Source organism: Aulonocara sp. 'chitande type north' Nkhata Bay, linkage group LG14, assembly GCF_057382095.1.
Source record: "Aulonocara sp. 'chitande type north' Nkhata Bay isolate Kocher_YH1m ecotype deep benthic linkage group LG14, A_spYH_male_GT1.1, whole genome shotgun sequence".
In the NCBI taxonomy this organism is placed as follows: Eukaryota; Metazoa; Chordata; class Actinopteri; order Cichliformes; family Cichlidae; genus Aulonocara; species Aulonocara sp. 'chitande type north' Nkhata Bay.
Genome location: NC_141357.1, coordinates 11,626,956 through 11,654,444, shown reverse-complemented (window position 1 = coordinate 11,654,444; position 27,489 = coordinate 11,626,956). Strand labels below are relative to the sequence as shown.

General features: G+C 44.9%; 2 protein-coding genes across 7 annotated transcripts in view; one reads left to right on the top strand and one right to left on the bottom strand.

Moving 5' to 3' along the window:
* The window catches only part of ssh2a (slingshot protein phosphatase 2a), a 31,251-nt gene extending 18,366 nt beyond the window's left edge, over window positions 1-12,885 (top strand). For both annotated transcript variants that reach the window (XM_086260924.1, XM_086260923.1), the window contains 13 exons: window positions 3,110-3,222; window positions 3,585-3,649; window positions 4,146-4,267; window positions 4,501-4,566; window positions 4,696-4,761; window positions 5,212-5,406; window positions 7,282-7,375; window positions 8,369-8,497; window positions 8,654-8,700; window positions 8,845-8,991; window positions 9,092-9,292; window positions 9,375-10,251; window positions 10,716-12,885. In XM_086260924.1, the coding sequence (XP_086117050.1) occupies window positions 3,110-3,222; window positions 3,585-3,649; window positions 4,146-4,267; window positions 4,501-4,566; window positions 4,696-4,761; window positions 5,212-5,406; window positions 7,282-7,375; window positions 8,369-8,497; window positions 8,654-8,700; window positions 8,845-8,991; window positions 9,092-9,292; window positions 9,375-10,251; window positions 10,716-12,347 (3,754 nt within the window). In that variant the 3' untranslated portion in view covers window positions 12,348-12,885. The remainder of the gene's footprint in view (window positions 1-3,109; window positions 3,223-3,584; window positions 3,650-4,145; window positions 4,268-4,500; window positions 4,567-4,695; window positions 4,762-5,211; window positions 5,407-7,281; window positions 7,376-8,368; window positions 8,498-8,653; window positions 8,701-8,844; window positions 8,992-9,091; window positions 9,293-9,374; window positions 10,252-10,715) is intronic.
* A 1,321-nt stretch (window positions 12,886-14,206) lies between these two features.
* The window catches only part of ankrd13b (ankyrin repeat domain 13B), a 46,180-nt gene continuing 32,897 nt past the window's right edge, over window positions 14,207-27,489 (bottom strand). For 4 of the 5 annotated variants that reach the window (XM_086260931.1, XM_086260933.1, XM_086260934.1 and 1 more), the window contains 7 exons: window positions 24,902-24,966; window positions 23,852-23,988; window positions 22,809-22,966; window positions 22,363-22,551; window positions 20,254-20,417; window positions 17,991-18,067; window positions 14,207-15,974 (listed from right to left, as the gene is read on the bottom strand). In XM_086260931.1, coding sequence (XP_086117057.1) covers window positions 15,773-15,974; window positions 17,991-18,067; window positions 20,254-20,417; window positions 22,363-22,551; window positions 22,809-22,966; window positions 23,852-23,988; window positions 24,902-24,966 — 992 coding nt within the window. In that variant the 3' untranslated portion in view covers window positions 14,207-15,772. The remainder of the gene's footprint in view (window positions 15,975-17,990; window positions 18,068-20,253; window positions 20,418-22,362; window positions 22,552-22,808; window positions 22,967-23,851; window positions 23,989-24,901; window positions 24,967-27,489) is intronic. The other variant, XM_086260935.1, reaches the window with a different exon arrangement.

Below are 27,489 nucleotides of genomic sequence, written 5' to 3'. Positions count from 1 at the left end.
GAGTGACTAATATGGGCACAGGCTGGAGGAGGGGGTCAGTCAGCTATCTGCCCACTATGTGGAGTGGTCCTTACATAGTGATGATTGTGTCTGTGGCTGTTGCCCTAACATGTACCTACAGCTTTGCTTTAGCCCAAAAGCCTGGGATGGCTTAATGCCAAAAGATGACCCACCCTGCTCTCAGCTACACGCTCTGACCGGGTCTTCTTTCTTTACCTCCCATCTTTCACAGTCCACTTGGCTCTGTGGAGCCCAATTTAACTGAACTCGTTGCCCTCTTTCCATTTCCCCCTTTGCTGTGTCCTCATGTTTGTAGAGCGCTGGCCTTTAAATCAGCCTGAAAGTGCATATTTTCAACTGTCTTGGCAATTTCTTATCTTTCTCTCATACACTCCTACAGACTGCAGTGTTATCGGTCTGACGGTGCCATATCACATTACTAATTTATCATTTAAAATGAGTTCGGCTTAAAGGCAGCTGCATAACATGAGTTGACCATTCTAATTTAATGAGAGGCTTGAAGTGATTCAAAGATTTACCCATTAGATTCAAAGCAGATGTGTGTGATGGTGCAGAAATTAAGAATTATGTCCCTAATGACTCTATAGTGTGCCCTATTAATTAATGAATTGAAAATTTTGTCTATAAAATATCAGAAATCAAGAAAAATATCCAGATAAAACTGTTCACAGCTCAAGGACATTAATCTTGTTTAGTAAAATGTCAAATTAGAGAAGCTTGAACTGGTGAATGCTCATTATTTATTTATTTGTTTATTTCCAAAAACTCTTCTTTTTAAACAAAATAATCAATCTCTTGATCATTCGATGCAACCCTGGTGAGATTCCTCTGGGTGATGATATTCTGTGCTTCTAACTGGCTTTACTCGTTTGTATTCATCCAGCACTAGCCTGAGTACAGTATTACAGCAGCACACGCAAGCTTCAGTGTGAACCCTCTGCAGCATCAAAGAGAAGCTTCTATGTACAGTTCATCGACTGCTGAGACTTTTAAAGGACTACTGTATTTTTAGAAGCTGTATATGAGAGTCATTCACAGCCCCCCACCTTTCAAAGCATGGGGCTTACATTACTCTCTCTGTGTGTCTGTGCGCAGGAATACAAGTGCGCGTTTGCTCGCACGCGCGTGACCCTCCACACCAGGTTCTCGGGAAGAGTAGCAGTGTTGCATTACATGACATTGTACAGTAGCGCTGCTGTACACAGTCATTTCCAAGTACAGCACATAGGAAACTCACAAGTGTAAGTGGGGCATGATGCAGCAGGAACTGAGGAGAATGACAGAAACTTAAAAGTAGGACAAAGTTGTGTGAAATGCAGAAAACAGAAAAAAAAGAGGGGGGGGGGGGAGTAAGAGGAAACAGCTGGTTCAAGGGTGGGTGGGTTATGGGAAATGAGCCCAGCACAAGTCAGTCTTTTTTTTGTTTTTTTCCTCTGCGTTGTCTCCTGATTCTCCATATCTATGGTCTCAGCAAAACTCAGGAAGGGCAGTTGGATGGCGGGGAGGATAGAGAGATGAAGTTACAGACAAGAGGGGGGATGACAGGAAGACTAAATGACAGACAGCACTGGACTTTTTTTGCTGTTTTGAGTGTGAAACTGTAGAACTTGATGAACTCCAAGTTGGGTTCATTGAGTGTAAGCCTGCTGCTAAAGCTAAAATATGCTCGCGGCACACTAGGGTAGCATCAAAATAAACATATCAGTCAAATACCTGATTGTTTGACCTCAGAGATTTGATGTCATCACCTCACATTCATTAATCCCAGTGATCTTTATCGCGTCAGTTCCTTGTTTTAGCTGCCAGCTAAAAGCCGCCCTTGTTTTGAGCAGAACAGGTTGGACGACTGCTTGGAAGAGTGTTTCCTCTACTAACTATTTGTATCTGCAGTGGTTTTGTTTTTGTTTTTTTTCTATTTCTTTTTTGAACTGATGTTTATTTACTGCATCTTTTAAAAAAAGTCAGAAAAGGATCTTCCTTAAGAATGTGTTTAACTTTTAAGACTCACGTTTTGCTGATTAGGATCATTGTGGCTGCACGCACATCTGTTTCTACACCGGCTGCATTCTTGCCAGCTTGACTTGTGGTGTCATTTTTGGCAAAACCTGCAAAGTGAATACAGCCGATGTGTTTTTGTTATAATGATGCATTTCTCCTTGGGCTGGAAGAGTTACTTAATTATATATTAATTATATTTGTTAAGAGCATAATTTTCATAGCAGCAGTACTTTTCTTTTTTCTTTTCTTTCTCTCTGTATCCACTCATGAAACACTAGCAGCCGAGCGCCCGGCTGGCCAAGTGGTAGACTTCTCGCTTAGCATCATTAAAGTTATGCTTTAATGATCGCATGGTTATCATTAGCTGCTGCAGGAGTAGATGTTTTAACTTGTTTTCTAGCTATCTTGTGAGGTTAGTGTACCTCCGTACACTAAACATACACCTGGTCAATCATACATGCAAGCACGACACTTTAACTGGTATCCAGTTAAAACATTGGCCTCAGTTTATAATGCATCTTCCTCCTCAATGCAGTGACCTCAGTCACAGTTAATAAGATTAAGTGTCTCAAAGGGAGCAAAAAGCCCGTTTAACTAGGCCTGCTTTGGATTGAAGTATTGTGCGCTGGCCAACTCTTATCGCAGCTAAAACATTGTGTAGGAGGGGGACTCGTTCCATCTTCCCTCTCGGACCCCCGGTCCCCCTCAGTTCCCCCTATCCCTCCCTCCTGGCAGCTGTTAGTGTGAGTAAGTCTTGTGTGTGTAATCCAGCTGTGTGGAGGACCAGAGAACATTGTGTTCTGAGTTCACATCGGGGCTTGGATGTTGTTTTGTTCGCATCGGTCTGTGAGCTCTGATCTGGGGAGCCTGCAGACCAGAGGCGAGCTGAATGGGGCATTGTGACGGCGACACAAGGGCACGACAACGCTCTACTAGTCCGTGTCCCCGTCTTGTGCCTGTTATGGGCATCCGGGGTCGGCATGTGGAAGGAAGCGATTTCAAATTAAGTTACGCAAAAAAATACCAGTTATGATTAGATAAGTTTGCTTTTTAGGCTTCTATTCATGCTTCATTTTCTCTTCTCTTCCAGTATCAGTGAGAGCTTCCTCACAGTTAAAGGTGCAGCCCTCTTCCTTCCCAGGGGTAACAGTCCCACGCAGAACTCCGCACCTCGAATCAGCCAGCGCAGGAACAAACACACAGGTAAACCCTCATACTTACAGCGCCCACACAAACAGCAGCTGCACCATCTCCCAAAACTTCCTCTTACTCCCTTTTTCACCCCAAACCTCACAAATGAACTCTGTGGAAAAACTTGAGATTAAAGAGCACAGTATGTCTTCAAATGGACATTCCTCTACAGCATCATGGGTCACGGCTGGCGTTAATTTCTGTCAAGCTGTTTCACAACAGAGCAGATAAGCTCAGCAGTGGTGAGCTTGTTTGCTGGATAGGAAAAAAAAACCCCAAAAACATCTTAATAAGTCACAGACAAAACGGATCCACACGGGAAATGACACTTTCTATCTGATGTCGTCTCATACTTTGAAAATGTTTTTGTCCAGGTGACCTCCAGAAGCATCTTCAGACCATGTTCACTGTGCTGCGCCCAGAAGACACAATCAGACTGGTTAGTAACAAGCACACATAAATAAATATAATTACAAAGGTCAGTTGTGTGTGGTCCTGTGATCAGAGAGCATATTCCAGAGCATCTGATTAAGGTCTTAAGAACTGAAACATGGATTGACTTTTGAAAACATAAACAGTTATGAGGCAAAGGAAGTCTCAGCTCTTCCAGCTGTGCCAACAACAACACCCTCACATGAACCTTGCAGAACTCTAAGTGTACTATAAGTGTGCTCGCCTTTCCCCTGATGTCCCTGCTGCATGTTTAATGAAAAGGGCTTATGAGAGAGGGATTTTTAAAAAAAGGACTGGTTAAAACCACCTTAGGTTGTCCCTGCATATCTCATATTCACTATCCAGAGTTTTAAATGCCAGTCTTGTGGTATAAAGTATCTATAGGCCCTTGAATGATAAAGGGTTGATTTCCAGGGCTGTAAAGAGTCAAAGACATTACACAGGTGATTCTACAGTTTGCCCCTGTCCTTCTTTTCTTGCAGGCTGTGCGTCTGGAGAGCGCCTGCCCTCAGGTAACCCGCTACATGGTGGTGGTTTCCACCAATGGTAGACAGGACACAGAGGAGAGCATCGTGCTCGGCATGGACTTTGTCTCCTCTGATAGGTACACCTTCTCTGTCTTATTGTAGTTTTATAATAACTCAAGAATTTATGTTTTTGCTATGCAGATTTCTTTTTTCTTCTTGAATTGGATCGTCCTCATACTGTAACTGTGGTGTAGTTGACACAGTCAGAGAAATTCAATAAATCAGTGAAAGTTTTTTCAGCTAAAGGATAAAGTAAGCAAACCAGTGCATCTTGTTTCACTGTCTTTACCTTGTCGATCTTCTCTGGCAGCTGCTGCACGGTGGGTCTGGTTCTCCCTCTCTGGAGCGACACTATGATCCACTTGGATGGAGATGGGTATGACGCCACACCTACTCCCTGCTTCCTCTTACTGCTCCCTGGGGCAGCTGCCCGACTGCTCTGATGACTTTGTTTACTTGTTTGTGAGCTTTGTGTTTTCTAACCTGTCTCTTTGCATCTCCACAGTGGCTTTAGTGTGTCGACAGTCAACAGGGTTCACGTCTTCAAACCAGTGTCTGTCCAGGCCATGTGGTGAGCAACCTTTATTTATTCCACCAGAATGACAGCCGTGTGAAGCTGTTGGCCTGCAAACAATGTGTCCATTGTGCTCCACCCTTAACTTTGACCTCCAGACTGTTTTTTCCTCACTTTTTCTTATCTTTTCATTTGTTGTCTTATCATGTTTTTGCTTTCAATCCCTCTCACGTGTCAGAACCGCCTCTTCATATCTTTATTTTGTTGTCCCCGACTGACTTCCTCCTTTGAGTATGATCGTGTTATGCCTCTTTATAGCTTCAACCTATGCCCTGTTGTTTAGTTCTCACATGTTTTTATTCATTCTTCACACATCCATCCTTTTTATTTTCACTCTCACATAACTTTTACTCTTTATAAGTCCAAATTCCTTTCTGCACTTTTCATTCCTCCCAGTGACATTTGCTCATGTGAAAAATCTCCTTGCTTTCAACTGTCTGCCCTCAGGTCAGCCCTCCAGTCGCTCCACAAAGCTTGCGAGGTGGCTCGCTGCCACAACTACTACCCAGGCAGCCTGTTCCTGACCTGGGTCAGCTACTACCAGAGCAGAGTCTCATCCAGCCAGTTGTGTATCAACGAATGGAACGCCATGCAGGATGTCGAATCGCACCGTGCCAATTCACCCGTCCTCTTCACAGACCTGTGAGTAGATTAGGATGGCCACATTAAGGAAAGGGTTTTTCAGAGAAGCACTGCAAACCACTTTGAGAATTGTGTGGCATAAACCCTGCGCCTGATGTGCACACATGCACATGACATAGACTAGAGGGTAAACACGCTGCTCCCCAGAAATTCACAGCAGTAACTGCTCACACAGTCGTACACAGTTTCATCACAAATTCACCTTCACCGTGGCTGTTTCTGTGAAAAGTTAAAAATATGTTGCAGTCGCATCTTCCTAACAGCATTGCCTAACAAGCATAACAAGTGTTGCTACATCCCCAAACTAAAATATTGCAGTCTGCAGATCCATGGACTCTGGAATGAGGCCACGTGCCCTCTCTAACCTTCCAGGAGAGGCAAAAACAACAGACCAAAACAAAAGCCTGAAGCGCTGATGTTTACAAAGGTGCCTAATCATTAACGTGTTCACAACATGATGAATAACGCTGCCTTATCAACATATTTACATGGAAACATAATAAAATACAAGCAGTGACTTCAATAGATTTGTCTTCACTGATACCAGGGAAATTCCCCTCCCTGCTCCTTCGTCACATGCTCTGCTACCTATTTAGACTGTCTGCCTCTCTCCCCTCACGCACACACACACACACTCTCTCTCTTTGGGGGTCTTCTGGAGTCTAAAATAGCCAAGGCTTTAGCTGTCTTGATTTACTTATGGAAAAGTAGAGTCCAGATAAACCCATAGGTAAGTAGAGTCGCAGAAAAACAGACAGGAGCAGGTGGTGAGCACAAAGACGGGGGCTACTTGAGGAAATGATGAGGAACAGTTCGGGCAGAAAAAAAGCCACTTCAAACCATACGTTTAAACACTTCGCACACACAGACACGCACAGTCTCTCTCGGAATGATTTGGCTCTGCCCCTTACAGCCAAACACAGAAAGTTCCTGTTGGTTTTCCCGGACAGGGAGGCTGCTAAAGCCTCGTGACATGTCAGTGTTTGTTGACATGGCTTTCCCCCGCCCCAACACTAAAAATAATCTTATCTACCTGCAAGCAATTCAGGGAAGCTGCGTAAAATTTCCATTATTCATTTACTCATTAGCTCCGGTCCTTATGTCGTCATTTGCCCTCGTGTAGTCTGTGTTTTTGCCTGACTAGGCTTCCCTCCCTCAGGCCGTCTGCAGACAAGTGGAGGCTTGTTGTGAGGTAAAAGTGTTACTGCATGTCAGTAAATAACCCGTGTCAGTTTTTGTTGTTGTTGTTTTCTCACTCAACCCTCGTTCCACTCAACTCGTTCTCATGAGGTCAGGGAAATGTTCAGGGTTGAGCTCCTACCTCATTTCCAACACAGATGATGCTTTCATCTGTGCAGTGTCACACACCTGTGGTCACTGTACTTCCCCTTTTTGTAGCTGCTGACCCACACTGCTGTGTGCTGATGTCCGGAATCAGTTTGAAGCAAAAAACAAAAGAAAAAATGTTAGAAGAAGTCGTTCACAGACAAACTGAGCTCTTCTCTCCAGAGAGGCAATTAGGCCACTTGTTGGTATCGTCGGTGTGACGTCGGAAAGGCCCCCAGCCAGAACACTTAGGAACACAGCGCGGCACAACAAGAAGCAGATCCTACAAGGGGACTTTGTCTAATTCTGAGAAACTGGAGAGGGGAACAGAAAATCTGAGAGCACAAACTCAAACGGGAGCACAAAACAAAGCCGTAGTTCTCTGGTGGAAGTAATGTCATTGAGACTTGCGTAAAAGTGAACATGAATGTAATGCAGCTGTGAAGGTGGCTCTCTTCAAAGTGAATTTTTTTATTTATTTATTTTTTTTACTTTGGCCAAGTGTTAAAGTTGTTTTTAAATGGAGGTCTTTGTGTGTTTTATGTGCAGGCCCACAGAAAGGGAGCGCACAGAACGGCTGATCAAGACGCGCCTCAGAGAGATAATGATGCAGAAGGACCTGGAGAACGTCACCTCAAAGGAGGTGAGGGGACAGTGAAATTTACATTTGGTGCTTAGATGTAGGTGTTAACTATAGACTGCACATTAAAGGTGGATATAGTCACCATGACATCTCTCATGGCTTGTGAAGTGAACAGATGGCCTTGTGTAGATGGCCTCCTTCTCTCCTCTTTCAAACCAGCTGTCTACACAACGTAAACATTGGCGTCCTCAGTCATGTGTCATTTGTCCGTTTTCAATTTAATTAAGTTTTATTTATATAGCAACCAATCACAACAACAGTCGCCTCAAGGCTCTTTATATTTTAAGGTGGACCCTACAGTAATACATACAGAGAAAAACTAACAATCATATGACCCCCAATGAGCAAGCACTTTGGCAACAGTGGGAAGAAAAAACTCCCTTTTAACAGGAAGAAACTTCTGGCAGAACCAGGCTCGGGGAGGGGCGGGGCCATCTGCTGCGACCGGATGGCGAGTGAGGGGAGAAAGACAGGATAAAAGGACATACTGTAGAAGAGAGAGGATTCAGGGTCACCTGAATCCTAACCACCTAACCAATTGCTTTAGCAAAAAGGAACGTTTTAAGCCTAATCTTAAAAGTAGAGATGGTGTCTGTCTCCCAAATCCAAACTGGAAACTGGTTTCAGGAGAGGGGCCTTTCTGTGCAAAGTAACTTAAATTTAAATTAGAATTGAAACTAGACACTGGGGCTATACACTCATCACTAAAGTGTTTACAGAGGTCATAAATCAAGAGCGACAGGGTCATTTTCTGAAAAGCTTGATTCAGACTTCCTTTTGCAGCCCAGATGTCTCCTCACGATGGTCGTGAGAAAGAATGCATGTTTACGCCACTGGCTTCACTTTTCAGACGCAGAGGCTGCAGTCATCTTTTATGTACAGTCTGTGGTTTTATTACTTGTAAAGATGTACTTATGCCCTGATTTTCTGCGTTTCCCTGCTGCTGTTATCAGCTGTCATCAGACCATTTATTGTTTGCCTGAACTTTCACAGATCCGAACAGAGCTGGAGATCCAGATGGTGTGCAACCTGAGGGAGTTTAAAGAGTTCATAGACAATGAGATGATTGTGATCCTGGGACAGATGGACAGCCCCACGGAAATATTTGATCACGTCTTCCTGGTGAGACAATTGGGCTTTGATTCCATTAGCCTGTGAAGGTTTGTCATGTCAGACTTGAGGTTCAGTAAAAAGCTGCATCTAACCTTGTTTTGTCTTTCTAATTGTAAATAAAAACTTAGCGCGTGCTGTTAATGACTGGACCTGTGTTGTTTATAGGGTTCAGAGTGGAACGCTTCTAACCTGGAGGAGCTGCAGAACAGTGGGTAAGAGATCAGTCACTTAAGCTAAGATTAAAATTGATGTATTAAATAAATTTTCTCGTTAAAGTCGATTGAAACGAGTAGCTCGTTTATCATCGTCACATCCATGAGATCACACTGACACGCCTCCTCCCGTCTCTCCTCCAGAGTGCGCTACATCCTGAATGTGACCCGGGAAATCGACAACTTTTTTCCAGGAATGTTTGAATACCACAACATCAGAGTGTACGACGAGGAGGCCACCAACCTGTTGGAGTACTGGAACGACACGTACAAGTTCATCACCAAAGCCAAGTAGGCTTCTACACACACACACACACACACACACAGTTTAAGCTCCTCTTTCTCACTAGTTCATGTGCTTCAACCCTTCCTCTTTCCCTTCCCACTTTAGGAAAGCCGGTGCCAAGTGTCTGGTTCACTGTAAGATGGGCGTGAGCCGCTCTGCTTCCACAGTGATAGCCTACGCTATGAAGGAGTATGGCTGGAACCTGGACACCGCCTTTGACTATGTGAAGGAAAGACGGGCCGTCACCAAGCCGAACCCTTCCTTCATGAAGCAGCTGGAGGAGTATCAGGGAATTCTGCTGGCAAGGTGTGCTCTCATGCAGAAACATGTACAGTTCCTTAGAAGGAATTTGGAGCTAACGAACTCTTCTCTCCCTCTTGTTCTTCAGCAAACAGAGGCATAATAAGCTATGGCGTTCCCACAGTGACAGCGACCTATCAGATCGCTTGGACTCGAAGCCTTCATCTCCCTCCTTGAACCGCGCTGACTCTCACAATAACAACACCTCCTCCCCGTCTGTGCATCACTTCCTGGGTGTGGCCGTGCTGCAGGCGCTCTACCCCGAGCCCGAAGACTCTCACGCGCTCTCCAACGGAGTGTGTGACTCGCTGGTTCAGGAGGTCAGATCAGATTGCGCAGACCCCCGCCTGCTTCCCCTCCCCAGACCCCGAGCAGCCACCGTGGTCCCAGAGGAAAAGCAGGGCAGCTCGGCGAGCGTGGCCATCACTGTGCCCGTCGCTCTTCCACTTCCACCACCATCGCTCCACATCCTACCTCCCACCCCTGAACTGCAGCGCGCTCACAGGGACACTCCCACACATCTGTCCTGCTCAGTGGGCAAACCAGAGGAGCTGTTCCTCATCTTACCCGACAGAAGCAGTTCAGAGGAAGTCTCTCCTCTCACTCTGGGATCCACTGACTCGGACATGATCAACCAATCATTGTCTGATTTAACGAACAACAGCCACACTCCGCTCAGCCCTGCGACTCCCACTTCCTCGCCTCCGATCTCGGCTTTCGCTCCCAGCGACGACAACAACAACAACCCGAGCGAGTTGGATACCCGCGGTGAGGCAGACGGGTCATCGACCCACAGCACGGACAGCATCGACTTCTTCAGCGCCCGGGAGAAGTTTCTGGGGCTGGCCAAAGATGGCCGACATCGGACGCTTTCAGAGCAGGCACAGCAAAGGACGTCTCTGTCAACTGACAGAGAAACAGAGGTCAGCGAAGACGAGGAGGAGCAGAGGAATGAGATGAGTCAGGTAAGGTTTCATTCAGCTGCTTCTTTCTGTTCATTTTTATTTATTTATTTTTTTTAATAGCATCTCAGTTGTACGACCACTTTTCAGAGTGACCTTTGTCATCATCATCAGCTGTAAAGAGAAAAATTTAAAAATTTCGGTCAAATCCTTTGATTTAGGAGATTTAAATGAACTTTGAATAGTATCCACGGTTTTATTTTAAAGTTTTAATCAGAGGGAAGTAAACTGGAATCTGAGTGAATGTGAGGACTGTGTGGTAGCAGATAGATTGAGCTGATCACAGTGACACCTGCTGGACAATGAGAGAATAATCAAGACCAAACCTCCTCCTATAACGAGTTGTCAGTAGTATTATGTGGATTATAAAAGAGTGTAAACAGGACTGAGCTAATAAGTCATTGCTTGGAATAAAAGCCTCACAATGGCTGTGCTAATAAAGTCTGTATCCTCTCTTTGTCTCTCAGGAGTCTGATGACAGCTCTGACAAAACCAGTCCTGACCGGATTCATCACACTCACCACGACAACGGAATATCAGTCCGCCATATTGTCACTGAGATCGAAGCCATATCACACCCCGCCGCATCTCTTCAGACTCCTTCCTCCTCCTCATCTTCTCCACTCCCTCCATCCTCTCACAGTCCTCAGGTCATCCGACCGGAACATCAGGAAGAGGGGGAGTCTTCTGAAGTCACGCACACCTCTTCGACTCCACCTTCACACCCCCAGCCTCCCACCACACTGTTGTGCGACTGGCCGGCGGGCTCCGTGCGGCGGGCCACCAAGCAGCTGGAGCAGAAGCTGAAGCAGGAACTGGAGATGGTGGCATGTCAGCGGTCTCCGCTGCATTCGCCCAGCAGCGAACAACCTCCTGTCATACTGTCCGTATCCTCCGAACACGTGCTGCTCCACTCCCCCATGCATGCTGCAGAACAAAGGATCACTCAGGGAGAGAACATGGCTGTTTCTGCTAATGCTACGTCCAAAGATGAAGAGAAGCACACGGGGTCACACAAAAGACCCGATTTCTCAGGCACAAGCGACCTCCAAGACCTTTCATGTTCCCCAAAGTCAGATATCAGCCAAGTCTCTGGTGCTATACCTGTCAGTGTGCACACATCCACAGATAGCCACACAGTGACATCATCACTGGCCTCTGCTGAGCAGTTATCAGCATCATCTCAAGATACCTCAGCCCAGTCTCTCAGACGGGGCCAGCTCCATAGCCAAAACCTGCAGGACTGTTCGAACCTAATGACTCTGGATGGCGTGACGCTGCAGGAGTCGGACACGGATGAAAGCTCTCGGGTCAGGCAAGAGGGCTGCGGCCCCGTCTGCGCTGCCCAGAAGAGGCTGGCCCGAGGCAGCCAGGAGCTGGAGAAGATTCAGCAGACGCTGAGAGAGCTGCAGGCTTTTCTTCACGAGGGCATCACCCTCGAGACGGCAGACAGTCGAGGACAAGAACTGGGGCAGCCTCAGGGGCCAAGAGACGCCATGGACACAGACCCAGAAAGTTATAAAGGGGTGAGTTTTGAAGAGAGCCCTCCAGCTCTGAAAGTGGGGCAGCAGCTCCTAGAGAGGCAGGAGCAGAGGAGTTTGTTGGAGCCAACAGAGTGGCACAGAGCCACAGAGCTAGAGGCGCGCATCCGCCAGGCGGGGCTCACCCCCCCGTCTCTCATGAAGAGATCGGCCTCCTTGGCTAAACTGGACTGTCTGGAGCTGTCGGCTCATGACCTCAGCAGCTTGGACCTGAGGACGCACAACAGAGCAACACTGTCGCACTCGCCTGACTCGCCCTCGTCGCCCCAGTCTCACCCGGACGACACATGGAAGAAGCAGAAAGTGCTGGCTCAGAGGCCGTGCTCTGAAAGAACAGGTTCGTGCAGTGATGACACATCCCCTCCACCCCTCGGCCTCTCCCCCTCCACCAGAGGGGAAAGAGGAGAACGGGAGGAGTCAGAGAACAGCAGCAGTAGCAACAGCACGGTCCCTGCATCCCGTCAGCCAGGGAGAGGACACTCGTCAAGACGTTCTCGCAAAGCTTCCGCTGAGAAGAAGCAGCAGCGAGCCGTCACTCTGCTATACAACACCATGTAACCTCAGATCAGCAAGACTGGAACACATGCGACTGAAGCTGCGCTTATGTGTGTGAAAGAGACCGCATGATGTGTATGAATGTCAGCTGTAACCCCCTGTGTGTGTTCTCTGGTGTTATGTGTATAGTATGCAAGACATGAATGATGAGCATATATTTGCATGGAAACCACTGGATGTTTGTATGAACTGGAGTTCAGGTTCGTCTGTACAGTGTCATGAATGTCCAAACTAAGACTGAACGGTGCTCATGCACTCATTTATATCAGTGTCCCCTTTTTTTTTTTTTTTTTAAGTGTGACCCTCGCTGCCTGTTCAGAGTTTCTAAAACTCCAACCAGAGGGGCTTTTGTTTCTCAAACCATGCACTTTACTGTTTAGATGACTCTTTTTCTTTTTAAAAAAAATTTGAGACGTGTTTCTTACCCCGGGGAGGATTGTTGTTTTGCACTGTTCTCAGTAGACTTGTCTCTGTGGTTTTGTTTTCAAAGCTGGCAGACATGTCTTTATTCAGATTTTTAATTAAACCAGGACAAAGCTGATATGTTGTTTTTGTTTTTTATTATTATTATTATTATTACTTAATTGCTTTAGCAGTAAATAAAGGTGGTGAGTTTGTTTTAACGGTAGTGACTCCTTAGTTTTTCTGTTTTTAGCCACTCCCATGTAAGGCAAAGAAATGAGGCCAGCTTTTAAATATACCGCCACCTGCTGGACAGGCTGATCCACACACTAAAACTGGATTTCATGACATCGGGTATTGCCACTACCAAGCTTCTCTTTTCGAATGACTGAAAAGCACATCCTTAATAGAAATACATTTTACCTCTCGTTTTTAACTACAACTAACCGATCTTTTAAGCACGTCGGTGCCAACTCCAGTGGGAAATGATCTCCATCAGTGTTCAGCGCAGCTTATTTCAGGCTGACATTTTACCTACTGTTTCATGTGGGTAATTAAATACTGAGATGTAGGCCACCGGAGCCCCTGCTGAGAGACCCACACGCAGACACGAGGCACAGACTGACATTAAAGGACTGAATCTGCTTTTAAAAAAAGAGAGGCTGGAGATAACTAAGACATCAAAACTCACAGGCTCCATATATGAAGACCAAAAGACTCTTTGGTGGTTTAAGTGAATCAAGAGGAAAAGCTGAGATCCCCTGACGTTTTCACCAATTAAATCCACCTCAGCAGACACAGCAGAAGGATTTTCAAATAAAATATGTGTGTGTGTGTGTGTGTTTATCATGAGGAGAGGGAATAAAAATCAGTGGAGCAGAAGAGGAGAAAGGCTGAGATTGGCATCCTTCCTCTTTGCATACTGATGCTCTGAACGCGACTTATATCAGCAGCTCTTTGCAAATTCGTTTCACATAGGCTTGCAGCTCGGTACCTTCCACAGTCCTGGTATTTTTCATAATGCGCACTGCTGGTTCGTCCTTTTTTTCTCTGTCCTGAGTGCTGTTTCTTGGAGGTTTTACAGCCTCTAATCTGCTCCCCTTTTTTTCTCCCTTGTAAGCCTAAAATAACTTCAGCCAAACAAAACAAAAAAAAAACAACCCAGTTGGATCAGACTTCTTCAGCTCTGGGAATCCATGTCACAGGGACGATGATGAAGGTGGCAGCTGCTAAAAACGGATGAGCTCTCTCTGGTGCTGACAGACGCCGCAGCATTCCCCAATCTCGTGTGAAATAAATTGCTTTTGTCACTGTCCTCCACTGGAGAGGACCACGGAAACGAACTTAACAGTGGAAGAACTGTAGCGCGCGTGTGTGTGGTTTGGGGGGTGGTGAAGGGATTTACAGAGCATTTGAAAGGCTTAAGGAAAAAAAAATCAAATAACACATTTCTACATTGCTCTCCAAAAAAAAAAGATTTTCCTTTATTTAAATCATGTCAATTCACTTCCCAGCATACGTCATGAAAACACCGTGCTTTTTTTAACGTTTTGCAACATTTTTTCAAAAAGTAAAAAACAAAAGGAGCATTTTTTTAACTTCTTAACCCAACCGGGAAAGCTTAGAACCATGAATTACAGAAGGAAAAGAGAAGGTGGTATCCTCAGTTTGTGCTGATGCTGAAAGTTTTACATTTCTCACTTAATTAAAAAAAAAAAACAGAGCATAAGGTGTCCCTGCTCTCGTCATCCTCCACACAAAAACAAAACAAGTCCCTCAGAGCTCATCTACATTTGCACCCTGCCAATTTCTAAGAAAAAATTTGAGGGGTGATTTTACACTGGATTTTAGTTTTCAGCTTTTAAAAAAACTTTTGCTCAGTGAAACTTGCCGTAGGTCACAAAAGACCCCCACCCCTTTCATTGGGTGCAGACCATGCTGAAATATTATAATGCACAGAAACACACTCACAAAAAAACAAAAACAAACAACCATCAGCTCATGTAAGGTGAGAAAAAGCAAATTTACAGAGAAAACTCTTCTCTAACCCACGATCCACATACAAACCTTTATTCCTGTTACTGTTTTTATTAATAAATGCTCTACTTCACATACAGTATAGTTAGTACACACCTAGTGTTCATCTGGGAGTCTCATCATTACTGTGCTCCTTGCAAAGCCCGGCGTCAGGGTTTAAAACTAGACCCCGGCCTGGGTTTCTTTTTTTGTTTTAAACTTTGTGCTCAAACTCAAACATCCATTAACAGTCATATATGTGCTTCACCCACAAGTACAGTACATCTGGATTTTGTGCAAATCAAAAAAAAAAAAAAAAAGAGAAGAAGAAGAAACACATTAGTCCATCATTTTAAAAATTTTCATTAAAAACTGAGGAAGTCTGATTATTTATCGGCCTTCAAATGAGGAAGGCGTTCTCCACGCCGCTGCGCTCTTCGATGCAGTCAGAACTGAAAACCACACGCGCTCAGTGGTGACGGGAGCGTGGGGTGAGTGTGCATTAGGTGCTGGAGCAGTGAGTTGGCCTGACACACTACATTTAGGGGAACTGTTTAGTTGACCTTATTGACCTTCTGTGCGTTGAGCTGGTTTGTTTTAAACGCACACACACACACACGCACAGACAAACACGCACCCTTGCAAAACACCCCCCAAGAAATCATTAATTCGAGACGGAGTTCCTGTTAAACTGTACCGGATGTGTCGTTGGTTGTAAACTGGCACTTGTTGAGAAAGTGCCAATGTGGCAGAAGAGAGACCAGGCGTGCGTCCGTCTCTGGCTTTGTGAAGCCGGGCAGACGCAACCACCTCATGGCTTCATGGGAAAAGGGTCTGGCTGAGGCGAGGGGAGGGACGGCCAGGTCAGATGTTACCTCTAAGATGGTTTTCTTTTTAAATTTCCAAGATTTTAAGCGGACACCTGCCCTTTTCCACCCACCTCCCCTCAGTCCAAACCCCCCACCCTGGCAGGACCGCCTGGTTCAGAGGGAGGGTGTGGGGTGAGGGGCTCATTTCTCCATGAGTGACAGCTGGATGATGCGCTGCAGCTCCTCCTCCTCCTGCTGCTGCCGAAGCTCTGCCTCCTGCTGCTCCCGGGCTGAGATCTCCATGGCGATACGCAGCTGCTCGTCATAGCTGCAGGTGGTCGGCTTCTTCTTGGAGGGGGTGGAGCAAAGGCTGGTGGGGGGGCGGGGCTTGTGCTGGGGGGTGCTGCGTACAGGGGCGAGGAAACACGGGTTTAAAAACCTCCTCAGTGGGCACACAGTAGGCATCATTCATAATAAGGATAAGTCAGTAATGGTTTCACTGTGAGTCAATGCATGAATAATGAATGAGGTCTGGGTTGCCAGGTTATGAGAATCTCCTCTGATTGCTGTTTATCTTTCCATCGTGACACTTTGCTTTGTCTTTTAATCTAACGCTTCACCGGACCTTAAACCTGGATCTGTCTCGTCCTGATTCCATTTATTACCGTCTGTCATTCTGCAGATTTGATGAACGGTGGGAGAAAGCTATTATCGACTCAAATTAGCTGCAGACTACATTGTGGAGTCTTAGTAAACGCTTTATTTAAAAACAAGGTGCGACAAAGGCTTCAGAAGAGACACAGCGAGACATGCGTTCCCATAACTGTGCTCGGTTCTATCACGAAATACTAAAAAAAACCAAAACTGTTTTTACCACAGACTGTATATAAAAGATGGACACAGAAACCCTGGAGTCAAGCATTTAAGCTGTCACTGTCTTTTTTTTCCCAGCTAAGTCATTCTGAGGACACTACACACAATAGCCAAGCATTTCTCTCTGCAACCCCAATGCCAAAAAAATGCATCAAATAAAATACAATTTGGGACTCTGACGTGAAAATCTCATAGACACTAACTTTATTTATAGTGGAACACAGAAAACATGCCAAACGGTTAAACATTTTACTGCTTTAGAAAAGTATTAGCTCATGTGGGACTTGATGCCCCACAGCAACACATCTCAAAAACGTTAAGTGATGCTAAAAAGAAACAGCTGGAGGGACATTTTGCAACTGATTAGTTTAACTGGGTAGAAAAAGACAGGCAGCGTTTCTCATGAGTAAAGACGTTCACCAATTTGCCAAAATTCTGGATAAGGCAGAAAAGCAGTACTGGCCCATGATTTTGGGCCCTCGGGCAGCACTGCATTTAGAAATCAAACTTATGCTTAAGTTCATCAAGGACGATCCGCCTGCTTTCCTGGGTGTCTGACTGCTGGTCTGTTATTTACATCACTTCCTCTTTCCCACGCTGTCAAACTCGATGCCGACAGCACTGCTCTAGTGATCAGTCCTGCTTCCACTGAGCCAATCTGCCTCCACTCTGCTGAGATGTTAGCTTATTTTTCCATATCTGACATATTTTCTGTGTTCTACAGTAATATTTGGGTTTATGAGATTGCATTCTGTTCTTATTTTTACAGCTTTGCAACTTTCTCTTGGTGTCGGTCTATAGGTCCAACACTTTCCCCTCAGGTTAGAACTTTGGCTCGAGTAAACACTGCTATGGCAAGACTTGGGGAGGAGGCAGTGACGAAGAGGATAGGACAGTCTGTGAATCCAACCAGCCATCTGCAAACAGGGAATGCACCCAGAGAGAAACACTGTCTAAAGATAACAGAGGCTAAAGTCAACTACAGCACTGTCAACTGAGAAAGCAGGAAACTCTCTCAACTCTCTCATCCTCCCACCAACACCCCCTCTCTGCAAACACACACACACACACACACACACACACACACACACACACACACACACACACACACACACACACACACACTGGAGCTCAGATAGCAGATAGGAGAGGGGGAGAATAGCAGGATGGATAAGAGAATAGAGCAAGGAATGGGACAGGAATACAGGATGTGAGTCAAGTATGGGAGGAAAGAACCACAGGAAAAAAAAATTCACAGAGGAGTGCGAGACACTGAAGATTAACAACACATAAGAGAGCTGAGAGGAAGTCAGAGACAATGCGGTGGAGGGATGGCAGGATATAATCGCCTTCATCCTGGCACTCAAGGAGATTTATGCGGGGGCTTTTTTCCCCTCGCTGCTGACAACGAAAGTCCCGCTCTCTTTCATTCACTGACGCTTTTATCAGACTTTCTAACAAAGTCCCCAATAACAAAGAGCTTTAACTCAAACACGTGGGAGTCATTAAAAATCCCCCAAAATAAAACAAAGGCTTTCATTCTGACCTCTCGACACGACTCGGGTCGCAGGACAGAGGGTGAGTCCCCGGCTTGCTGTTGGTCAGCGCCTCCCAGATGGTCACCTGGGCACACAAAAGAGAAGGCGGCACAGGAAGTCAGTGAAGGAGCGCTGCAGGAAGCGGTGCATGCAAAACAAACGCATCCTCGTTCCCTGTAGGCAGCTTCCTGTTAACGTATGGTAGAGACGGAGCCAGCGGCCTTGGTCGTAAACTAAATGATCGATCCTGGCTGCGGTCCTACTCAAGTCCACGTACAGTTTTAATGCTACCAGTGATTAATAAAGATGAGAAGCACTTGTTAAATATAGACGTTCAAGTTTCAAATTCAGCTTCACACTGTCACAGAAATATATGGAAGCTGTGAACAAAAGCTGTTTTTTAGAAGATGACAGGATACCGTGTAAGCTAGATTTGTACAGCAGTTAAATCTGTAAAACACAGCGTGTCGGCGGGACGATCCTTTAACACCTGTCCTGCTTTGGTATTAGAGCAGTAATTAAAAGTGTCACCTTTCTCGGCGGCGCAGCGGTGGAAGCGCTCGGTACGGCTGCTGGAGACGAGAGCACAAACTGCAGCACAAAGCCTAAGCTGCAACCGTGCCCTTGCCTCCTCTGCTCCTTCCCCTTGTGTATTTCAGCTAAGAAAACTCAGAGGATGTTCTCTGACCTGTCTCACAGAGCCTATTTATACCTCACTTTCTGTAACGTCTGGAAGAAGGCCAAGGGCTATCAGGACCGAGGATCTCTGGGATTTTAAACAGCGCCGATCCTCAGGCAGCGTGCGCCACACATCAGAGCCAATTTATTCTACTTACTGATTTTACTTCAGCACTGATTGTTTTTTTATTTTCAAAACAGCTCACTTTTTCCCTCCTTCACTGCGTATATTTGTCTGGTCTTGCTTGACTTATGGTTAAATTTATTGCTGCCATTTGCGCCGTATAATTTAAAAGCAGGGAGAATACTTTCCACATTTGCTCCCTGTGCCTGCTCATAGAAATATACACACAGATATGTCATACTCCGCTGCCATTAATTACAGTAACGCGTCAGCACCATATTAGTATGGGAAAGCCGCATCTCCACTGTCTACTGTTTAAACAGACACAGAATTTGTGTGTGACATATCAGATTTAACATGTTTGGAACACATAACGAGACACATTGCAAAACATCAGTTTGGCGAGGTGCATCTCTGCAGCAGAGATGCACCTCAGAGGCTGCTAAAGATATACATGCACACAAGTGCTTCTTAATGCAAATGTCTCATCAGCCGATTACATGGCCGCGACTGAATTTGGGCAGACCCGGCCGAGATGATCCTCTGAAGTTTAAATTGAGCATTAGAATGAGGAAGAACGATGATTTAAGGAACTTTAAATGTGTCATTGTTGATGGTGCGAGACATGCTGGTCTAAGCGTGTCAGAAACTGCTCATCTGCTGGGATTTTCCCACAAAAACATCTCTGCTGTTTAAAGAGAATGGTCTGAGATTTTGGTAAAAATGCCTCGTTTATGGCCTGACTGCTTTGAGCTAGCTGATTGAACGGCACCAAAGGCCACAGAAGAGCATCTCTGAACACACAGTACTGGACAACAATGGTTCCAGCTACTCCTGGTGCAAAGGTGTAGGGTACACTTTTTGAGCCTTTAGTACAATTTGGGCAACCCAATGACAGAAAAGAATAAGAATTTATGGTACATGAATTTGAGCGTCCCATATGAATCAAAAATTGAACTGTTTTGTATAAATTAATAAATTATGAACTTCATAACGTGCAACTGCACTGCCTAAACATCATCCAAGTCATCCATTAGCTAGTCTGTGGGCTTGATTAAAACAGAACTACGTTCAGCTCATCCACAGTGTAGCATTCCCAGTATGCTGACACAGGTTCATTCACTATGTGTAGGCTACAATCAGCTGCTCTTTATAGGATGCGGGGAATACACCCAACCTTTACAGCACCATCAAAAATGATGAAGTGTAACATTAACCTTAGCTTCCAACCTGATGATGACCGCCAACTGTCATAAAAGCCAGCTAGACTGAGAGTCTTCAGTAGAAATAGGAACCCTGCTGTAGTCTTTTTAAACGACTATGCTATCTGGATCATTGCTAACTGTGCATGTGTAGCCTGAGCAAAACATATGAAGCAGTTTGATTTAGCTAATAGCCAGTTAAGCACTGATTTAAGCTCCCCGCAGAAGAGAAAAGATGATCTCGCAGGAGTTTCACATTGAAGCCACCTGATCGTATTCGGAGCCAGCCTCCAGAAGGCTCTGCTGTATGGCAAACTGCAGCAGATCCTCCTCCTCCTCCCTCATGCTGTCTCTCTGTTTGCCTCCTAGCATGGTGTATCCAGGTGGGGCCTCAAACACACACGGGGGAATCTCGCTGGCTCGACAGGACACTGCAGCACACGGGGGGGAAGGCAAAGGGCAAGAGATGGGAAGGAGTGTTATCTGGCAGTAAAGGAGGCTAAAGGAGAGGAGCGGAAAAATACAAGAGGTTTTTTTTCTGAGTAAAAGAAAGCACGAGGAGACTTAAACCCTTGAATTAACAGATATTGCACAAATTTACAAGTGTCAGCCTGTCACTCAGCAGAAGTTTGGGAGAAAGCAGACAAATCTGGCAGGAAACACTTCATATTTGCAGATTTACATGTGTCACCTATTGAGGCAAAACCTCAGTCTATTGACCCAAAGCCTGTAATAAAGTGTACTTTTGCACCTGACTATTTTCAGAGACATTAGCCACTAAATACTCACCAATGAATCATTCAAACTCAAAAACTCAAAGTATGAATCCGTGTTGTGTCTCACATAACAGTCAATAAGAACTAATTTTATATTGTAACATTAGACACTTTGTTACTAGGAGACTGGTCTCAGTGGTTGTAAGTGGGAAGAAAAGGCTGAGGTAAATTACACTTAGCATCAGTGGCAACGGGTCTTATGGAGTGATGAACCCAGATTTGAAATGTTTGCTTCAAATCATCATCAGTATGTCTGAAGAAGATCGAGAAAGAGGTACAGCCATCTGTAAAACATGATGTCATCATCTGGAGATTCATTTAAGTGGTGTTGGGATTCTTTCAAAAAGCATTTGATTGGCATAGCTTCATTTTTTTCAGCATGAAGGTCCCAAACACATTTCCAATGCAGTAAATACCTGGATAGAAAAACACACAATGTTGATCGTGCACTGGCGTCCCAAAGCCCAGACCTCAACATTACTGAGAGAGTGTGGGATCATCTTCACAGAAAAGAGCTTTAAATGTCCGACAAGAAGCCTGGAGAAGTATTCCTGAAGACTATGTGAAGAAACCTTCCTAAGAGAGTTCAGGCTGTGTTGAAGAATAAAGGTGATCACAGCAAATATTGACTTTGAAGCTCGTTGGAATTGTAAAAACTCTGTTATTTTTGTGCACGTGTCCATGCAAATCGCTGCACCTACTTCCCATTTTCCTAGAAACATATCAAGACATGAGGATTGCCTCAAGACATTTGCACAGTAATGTGTATTAGCTGAAATTTCCAAAGTGTATAATTAGAGTATTTGTAATTAACACCCAGCAAACACTGGTTAGTCAGAGGTGTTGTATCCCATTGCCAGAAATAGCAAAGTAAAGGCAGGCGGTTTCTATGTCAGATGCATTGGACTGGATGTTTTTTTAGGTTCAAAGTCAGGAGTGTGGCTGTATTAGTCACCACTGCTGTTTGCCTTACGCAGCAGCAGTATAACTGATAGATGCAGCTTCTGGGTTGGAACAATGAAGCCAATGCATACACGCCTGAAAACCTGCACTCTATCTAAAGGCCACCAGATGGCAACAGCTGTGGTTGCAAAAAAACCCAAAAACGTCCACTACTATAGAAGTCTGGGCGAAAACAGCTTCGTGCCCTGACCACTGCAAACACTTTCCTGATGAGTTTATGGGCTCAGTCACTAACTAAAAACTAAACGCTCATCTGGAAGACATCTAAAGGAGACTCCAGAGAATTACGTCATGGTAGTTACATCCAGTTTATATGCTGTCCAATAAAGCTACAGACATTAACGTAAAATATGTCTCTATGCAGATAAACCAATGACTACAGTTTGTTATGATCTTCAAATCTGATAACTTGCTGCAGGATTACATGTCCCACGCAGGGGTGTGTCTAAAAGGGGGCATGTGGTGTACTCGGCTCAATTTAGTTCAACGATTTGGTGACAATATTTTGCAGACTTACATTATTAACACAAAATATACATATAATAAATTACACTGATGTTTAAAAAGAATATAACATTTTTTTGTGGAGCGGTAAAAGAAAAAGCTTCTACAGACATTCTACAGCTGAGGCGCTTACTGGTGGAACTAGAGCTGGAGACGCTGGACGAGTCGCTGCCCGGAGAAGGGGTGTCTGTCCTCGGGGTGTCCCTCTGTCTTTCGCCCTCCACCACCACCTCGTTGTCAGCACGGACACCGGCTCCCTCCTCACAGCCATTCAGGTTACTAAAGGTGATCCTGGCATTCAGGATGTGGTAGAGAGGGATCTCTGTAAGGAGAGGAGAGAAATTTCACCCCATCCTCCAATAACACACATGTCCTTTATATCAGTTATTCTGTTTTTATGATTGATACATCTTATAAGTAATTTGGTCATTTCTTTACACCCTTTCTCTGCATGTCTTAACTTTCTATTAATCTGTGTGTCCATTTTCCAACCTTTCCATAACTGCGCCCTCCCCCTTTATTTAAACAGCACACATCTTAGCCCCCTCCCATCATGCGTCTCAATCTCACAGTGCTCACCAATCTTGACAGGGAAGCCAGGCGGCAAACGCAGAGTGATGAAGTCACGCAGCTTAGCGAACAGGGCGTTCGAGATCGCCATGAGATCGATGATAGGCACCACTTGTTCTGCCAGGGAAAGAGGGTGGGACTCACACAGCCACAACTTAGCTTTAAACCTGGGAACGAGCACACGTATGGGAAAAGAAAGAAGGCAGGAAGAAAGAGTTAATTAATAAATATCAGCAAATACATTTCTGACTAAAGCATAATTGAAGCAATTTATGCTCTTGCTCAGACAGTTGAATGTTTGCCCGGAGGAAGCTGCACAAAGACATTGATCACATCAGCTAACAGTGGCTGTCCACAAGCTGCTGAGTCGTTCTCAAACCGAGGCCGATCGATTCTCATATTCTAATTTGTCCAATGAATGAACACAAGATTGAGAGGCAGCTCTACAACCTCAGACCCGTCGTCCTCCTGATGTCCAGCAACTTTTCATTACCCGCTTGAAGAACGATGGTACTGGAAATGTCCGAAAGACCCAAAACACAGAGCAACAACCCCGATTTATGGGCAGCGGAATAACATCAGCTATGTTACAAAAAACACCTGAACACTCAGATCATTCTTTTATTTGCTTTTACTTTCCTCACTGAGTTCATATTTTCACTTCTTTTGCTTTTTGCTCCCTGAGTGACACAGAAAGCGTTCTTTCATTTCTTTTTTGTTTTGTTCCATTTGTTAATACGCTGGAGCGAAGATGATGTGCCATGAGTCATCGAGCCAGAGCTGAGTGATCGACTGCAGAAACCCACTAATTGCTCGACTCTCCACCAGCTTTGTAAAAACCTGAGTGTTTGTCTGCCGCTGTCATCTGGCTGCCTTTCACCTCAGAAGCTCGGCGGTCAGCTGCTGCGGACGGCCGATTTTCCTCTGGGCTCTTCTCTGTCCATCATTTTGTCAGCTCTGACAACGACTCTGCGACTCAGGGCGACTGTGCTCTACGCATGGCTGAATGTTTGGTTTGTTTTTTTGTTTCTTTTTCCGTGGGCACGTGTCACCTCTGCGTCTTGGTTGTGAGCTGGCACGGGTGGCCGATATCCCTCTGAGTGGTCGTCGAGCTGGGGTTGAAGTATTCCTCGGCGGTCAGCGCAGCGGGGTTTGTCACCACGGGGGACGACATCTGGGTCACCAGAGCCTGGGCAAAGTGAGGAGTGAATAACATGAATTTACAAAAAAAAAGATCCAGCTATAACATGTCTCCGTATTAAAGATAGTGAAGCTTTTACAGCTGTAGAAAAACGACTCTGTTCGCAGGGATGCAAAGGACTATTAATCAATACCAGAGGCTTTTCAGACTCACTTTCTCTGCTATTCTCTACTCTGTAGAGATTTCAAGGCTTTCCTTTTACCTACTGGCATTTTTTAACAACTCTTTGAAGGAGTCGTGCTCAAGCCAGAAGTTGTGAAAAAATTGATAAAGCGGTTTCTTATTTCACTATTCATCATTACAGCGGCTGGCTCGCTGCATTAATAACTATCTCGGTGTGACGCATGACTAAACCTGTCAAAAGTAGGAACAGCCATTCCTGCTACGGGCAAACAAAGAGTTGTGAAACAGAAGAAGTTTACGGTTTGGCAAAATAGCCGATTTTGCTTTGCGGGTCTTTGCAGTGCTAAGCTACAAGCTCAGGATACATTCATTGTCTGTGCACCAATTTTATCTGTTGCCCAAAAGAAATTCAATTTTTTTGGTGTGTGTGTGGATGATGATGTGCAGAGGCGACAGGGAGGGGAAGCGAGTGAAGAGCCAGAATACAGAAATAGGAGAAGCAGGGAGGTATGAGTCATTGGTGCTCGGCAGCAGAAACAAATTAAAAAAACATAATCAATATCTGAGAGCGGTTTGGAGCCTCTGCTGTTGACACGGTCGACTCGACAGTCGGGATTCATACACTGCCTGACCATCCAAAGAGGAGGCGATCGAGTTGGGGGCGGGGTAACGCTAACACGAGAAGGTAGGAAATGTCCCTGAAAACAGCGATGACAGTCACAGCGCCGATTGCCGTTCATGTTTCACGTGACGATGTTCAAATCGAGTGTGTGCTCACCCCGTTATTAGGCCCCATGTGCTGTTCTGCAATCCCGAGGAAGTTCTGCAGTGGAGTCTTCCCACCTGCTCAGACACACAGCGGCAGCAACAAGTAAAAAAAGAAATGCACTTATATAATCACAGCACATCCATACAAACTACATGCTGTCCTGTTTGTTTTACACATTTACTTCAGATTACTGCACAGCCCTCTGTGTGGGCTCATTTATCGCCGCTGCAACTGTCCACAGTGTCATTTTGCTCTATAATGCTCTGCTCAGGATGCCTTATTGCATTACATGAAGCTTTTTGTAATGCACTCTTATCTACGAGGAGCCAGCATGAACCAAGGCAAGCCAGCTTAGGTGGTCTAGCCTAAATATCAGCAGATCTCACAGCAGAACCTGATACGTGAGTAATTACGGACTACAGCTGGACAACGAGAAGCCCTCAATCTCAACATTGTACTTACTTTTCCTACTTCCACCTCTTGACTTGACCTTTTCCTGCTCTGAGGCTCTCTCACCCTGCTTTGCTATAGTTCATTAAATCATAGACATATTTCCCCCCCTCAGAAAAAAGTTCAATTCTTTATCTCATCCATGTAAGATGCCAGTTGAATAGCACTTCTTCAAGACGACGATTTTAGTGCTCCAATAAAAAAGAGAGCGAGGGCATCACTTTTGGAGATATGTCACCGTCATTATTCTGGGAAACAGGCACAGCAGTAATGGGAGAAAAAAAAAATCACATTTGTCACACAAATCAAAAGATAATACAAGAATCTTGAGAATATTTGAGGTCTTAACGGCCAATTCCTGCTACGGGACCACATGAGGCATTCGCTCATCACCCAAAATCCAGTCTAAGACATTCAACATGCTTGTCAAACTTTAAAGCACATTTATTGTAGATGCCTGTGTTCCCTTTTCCCCACTCTATTGTCATCTCAGACCGGCCCTGTCAGCATGTGGGGTGAAGTGGAATCATCTTTTTTTGGCTTAGGAAGGTTCCTAACTGGGTGAAATGACCTGGTGTCCAAATGACACCCACTTCTATATACTGGCACCTAATTTAGCTGTTTCCTGCAGAGTCTCAACACTGGCATCTTACAATGGATTTAGAAAAGTTGTTGATTATCATCCCAAACCATAGACTGGGTCAAAATAATTTGTTTTCCTCTGAGAGTGTGTTTGCAGCCCACACACTGTCAGTGAGCTTGTTCACGCTGCACTTTGGGTAGGAGTGGCACTTATTTCCACATCACCTGGACTTGCAAATGAGGTCACTTCACTTTCGGTGGTGGTGACTAAGAAAACCCTCCCCTATCTTGAGCTGCATCGTTTCCATGACATCACGATGTGCTCCTAGACATCACACAGGTGGAAACTTGTCCCTCTCCTGACTAACTATTGAGGAAACAGTGCTTCAAAAATGATGAGTGATGCACCAAATAACCTTTTCAGTTATCCATACACAGGCAACTTTTTATGATTACATGGGTTTAAAAAATTGTTCTATTATTTTACATTTGATTTACATAGTACTAAATCACAACATCAGTTACCTCAAGGGGCTTCGTATGTAAGGCAAAGAGCCCAGAATAATACAGAGGAAACCCCAACAATCAGATGACTCCCTATAAGCAAGTGCTTGATGACAGTGAGGAGGAAAAACTCACTTTTAACAGGACAACACCTCTGAGGGCTCTGCTTCCCATTCTACCCCAGAAACAACACAAGCCAGCAGTCTGAGAGTTAAGTGCTCTACTGGGGCGATGTGGTACTTGGAGGCCTTTAAGATATGGTGTGTCCTTGTATGTAAATGGACTTCGCATACAGACAAATGAGGATAAAGATTTGGCTTCACATCAAACTTCTTTCTTAAACAATGAGAATAAACAACTAAATAAGGTGGAAACATCTAAATTAATTCTGATTCTAATGGTTCAAGTCCCGTCTACTTTCAAAAGCTGTATATTGCAAAATACCAAAAGTGAAATCTGCAATCATAAACTCCAGGATCATTCCTAAAATTAGACATCGAGGGGTTTAAAAGATCCACAGTGGAGAAACTCAAAAGCTGCTTTTCATTTAGATCTGAGCACCCAAAAAAAAAAAGTGAGCAGCTTGATAGTGTGTGGTTTGGACGTGGTGGTGCGGTTTGTCTTTATCAAACCAGAAACTGAATAAGTACTAAAAGCAGAGCAAAGGTCCATCACTATATTGTGGTTTTTAAAGCACTGATCTACATTTCAGCCTTTGGTCATCTAATCTGTCTACAGCTGCTGATGATACAGTGTGTGCCTCTCCTAGGATATATATAGGAGCACTTAAAGGTTTGTTTTTTAAATTCTTAACAGCGTTAACAAAATGATGAAAAGTAGCTCGAGGAAATGGGCAAATGGACCGAGTCACTCATTCAGGAGTCAGTGTAGCGTCTCTGAGAACACTTTCCTCGTGCATATTAGCAGAGCGCAGATGGGGATTGTGACCTGGGAGAGAGGAGCTCTCTCAGAAGAGCGTGTGATGGTTGATCCTGGCTGACAGCGACGGTCCAGGGAGAGAGGGAAACCTGCTAATCCTGTTTGATTTATGATGTGAACCA